General features: G+C 34.8%; 1 protein-coding gene across 1 annotated transcript; it reads left to right on the forward strand.

Moving 5' to 3' along the window:
- The first annotated feature begins 887 nt into the window (after positions 1-887).
- Positions 888-1,820, forward strand: LOC104670765 (transcription factor A, mitochondrial-like). Its single transcript, XM_010374103.2, has one exon. It carries the CDS (start codon positions 973-975, stop codon positions 1,717-1,719), a length of 747 nt encoding a protein of 248 aa, XP_010372405.1. The 5' UTR covers positions 888-972; the 3' UTR covers positions 1,720-1,820.
- The last annotated feature ends 1,105 nt before the right edge of the window (positions 1,821-2,925 follow it).

The following is a 2,925-nucleotide window of genomic DNA, read 5'->3' on the forward strand; positions in this document are numbered from 1 at the left end:
AAGTTAATTATACAAACCATTATAATGTAACAAAATTCCATATAAGACCCATTCAAATGGACATACAATGATCTGATTCTACGATTATGCTCTTTGGGAATTGAATGGATGTTCTATTCTGAGAGAAAATATGAAATTGAATTACTAAAGAAAGTAAATCTATTTCTAGATTCAACCTAAACACAAACATTATTTGTTCTTGCTTAGCAGTGGATAAACAATTGATTATAAATTTTTAAGACACTGAGCAAAAACTGAGTGAGTTTCATTTCTGTTTTCTCATAAGAAATTTGTTGGTAAGAGAATAAAAGGGAAAGCCTGGAAATTATAAATTATTGGAAGAGCCTTATATGTGCCTATGTGATTGTAATTTAGAACAAACTAATTTTAATGATTTTATTTATTATTTTTAATAAATATTATATAAGCATTAGTAATTTATTTTTCAAAATTTAATATTGTTATTATATTGGTTACTACAAATTCAGTCTTATTTTTATTGTGAATCTTTTTCTATATAATATTAAAGCTAAATTATATTATAAATTGGCAAAATTAGTTATGTCAGGAGGAACTTTTCCTCCTTTTTCCCTTTTATCCTTAAAAAGACAACTTTTTTCTTTTAATTTCACAGTTCAAATATAATACCATAAACATATTCTTACTCATGAGACATTTTATTCAATTATCTCATTTAAAAATGCTTATATGAATCAAATTTAATGATTTATCAGCATGTATAATTTATTTCTAGTTTAGAATAAGCTATGAGTACAAAAAAACTCATTGATCAGAGTGTCATTAGTTCAAAATGTATAAATATTCAACTTAATTTAACTGGGATTAAACAGTGGAGATTTCACATTAAAAAATATTAAATAGGGGCCTCTAGTTGTGATTGCTGGGGTTGTTCTGTAGTGTCAGGAGGTTCTCCGAGATTGGGGCCGGGTCACTGCCTCATCCGCTGGAGCGATGGCGTTTCTCCGGAGCATGTGGGGCGTGCTGAGTGCGCTGGGAAGGTCCGGAGCGGAGCTGTGCACCGGATGTGGGAGTCGACTGCGCTCCCCCTTCAGTTTTGTGTATTTACCGAAGTGTTTTTCATCTGTCTTGGCAAGTTGTCCAAAGAAACGTGTAAGTTCTTACCTTCGATTTTCTAAAGAACAACTACCCATATTTAGAGCTCAGAACCCAGATGCAAAACCTACAGAACGAATTAGAAGAATTGCCAAGCTTTGGAGGGAACTTCCTGATTCAAAGAAAAAAATATATCAAGATGCTTATAGGGCGGACTGGCAGGTATACAAAGAAAAGATAAGCAGATTTAAAGAACAGCTAACTCCAAGTCAGATTACATCTTTGGAAAAAGAAATCATGGACAAGCATTTAAAAAGGAAAGCTATGACAAAAAGAAAAGAGTTAACACTGCTTGGAAAACCAAAAAGACCTCGTTCAGCTTGTAACGTTTATGTAGCTGAAAGATTCCAAGAAGCTAAGGGTGATTCACCGCAGGAAAAGCTGAAGACTGTAAAGGAAAACTGGAAAAATCTGTCTGATTCTGAAAAGGAATTATATATTCGGCTTGCTAAAGAGGATGAAATTCGTTATCATAATGAAATGAAGTCTTGGGAAGAGCAGATGATTGAAGTTGGACGAAAGGATCTTCTACATCGCACAATAAAGCAAAGACAAAAATATGGTGCTGAGGAGTATTACAAGTAGATGATTGAGATGTGTTCACAATGGATAGGCACAGGAAACCAGTTAGGTCTCAATACCTGAAGCTATTGTAAAATTAGAAAGGATAAAGTTGGTAAACCTTTTCTGTTCAGTATCTTTTTCTTTGGCTCATGGACTTCTGCCAGTGTAATACTTGCTTTGGAAAACCCAGATAAAGGTTCATGCAAAATTTGTTTTGTGTTTAGGAACTACTGGGAATCAGAGTAATCCATGCAAATGTGAATCATTTTACCTTTGACAAAGGTAAATCAGACTATAACGTTTTTTTTTATACAGGATGATGACTATGGAAAGAGTATTCTTGTTTCCTTATATTATGGAGGCAGGAGTTTCCTTTTCAAAATTGTTACAAATTGTAGAAACCACAACGTTCTGTGATATAATTGTGCATTTTTCAAAAAGCAGGCAAAACTCATCTTGGTAAATTACAGTTCCTAGGTCTAATTCATATTATATTCAGAGTTGATGGTTGTACACCTAAGTGATTGCTGGTTTCAGTTGCGACTTTGTATAAAAGGGACTGAGAAATTTATAAACGTTTTTCTTAACTGTCTTTTTTCTAAAGTAAAAACTGAGAAATTATGTAAATACATATATATATATTAAATAGGCATTAAGGCAAGGAAAATATGTAGTTTAATGTAAAACTAATAATTTTTCCTTAGTTCTCTCATTTACTACTAGTTTATCTTTTAAAATATATCTAGCCGGGCGCCGTGGCTCAAGCCTGTAATCCCAGCACTTTGGGAGGCCGAGACGGGCGGATCACGAGGTCAGGAGATCGCGACCATCCTGGCTAACACGGTGAAACCCCGTCTCTACTAAAAGTACAAAAAACTAGCCGGGTGACGTGGCGGGCGCCTGTAGTCCCAGCTACTCGGGAGGCTGAGGCAGGAGAATGGCGTAAACCCGGGAGGCGGAGCTTGCGGTGAGCTGAGATCCGGCCATTGCACTCCAGCCTGGGCGACAGAGCAAGATTCCGTCTCAAAAAAATAAAAAAAATAAAAAAATAAATAAAATATATCTAGCATGTACATCTATGAAATATAGAACATCACATAGAAATATATCACCTTTCTCTAAGGCAATGTTAAGCTTTCATCATTAATTTGTTACATCACTAAATATTTATTGAGCATCAACTATGTACCAGGCACTGTGCAGGAGGTGATAATAATAGATGATGGT

The sequence above is a fragment of the Rhinopithecus roxellana genome, chromosome 1 (assembly GCF_007565055.1).
Source record: "Rhinopithecus roxellana isolate Shanxi Qingling chromosome 1, ASM756505v1, whole genome shotgun sequence".
Taxonomy (NCBI): Eukaryota; Metazoa; Chordata; class Mammalia; order Primates; family Cercopithecidae; genus Rhinopithecus; species Rhinopithecus roxellana.

Coding starts and splice junctions, on each gene's coding strand:
- LOC104670765 (XM_010374103.2), top strand. CDS start 973: ATGGCGTTTCTCCGGAGCATGTGGGGCGTGCTGAGTGCGCTGGGAAGG.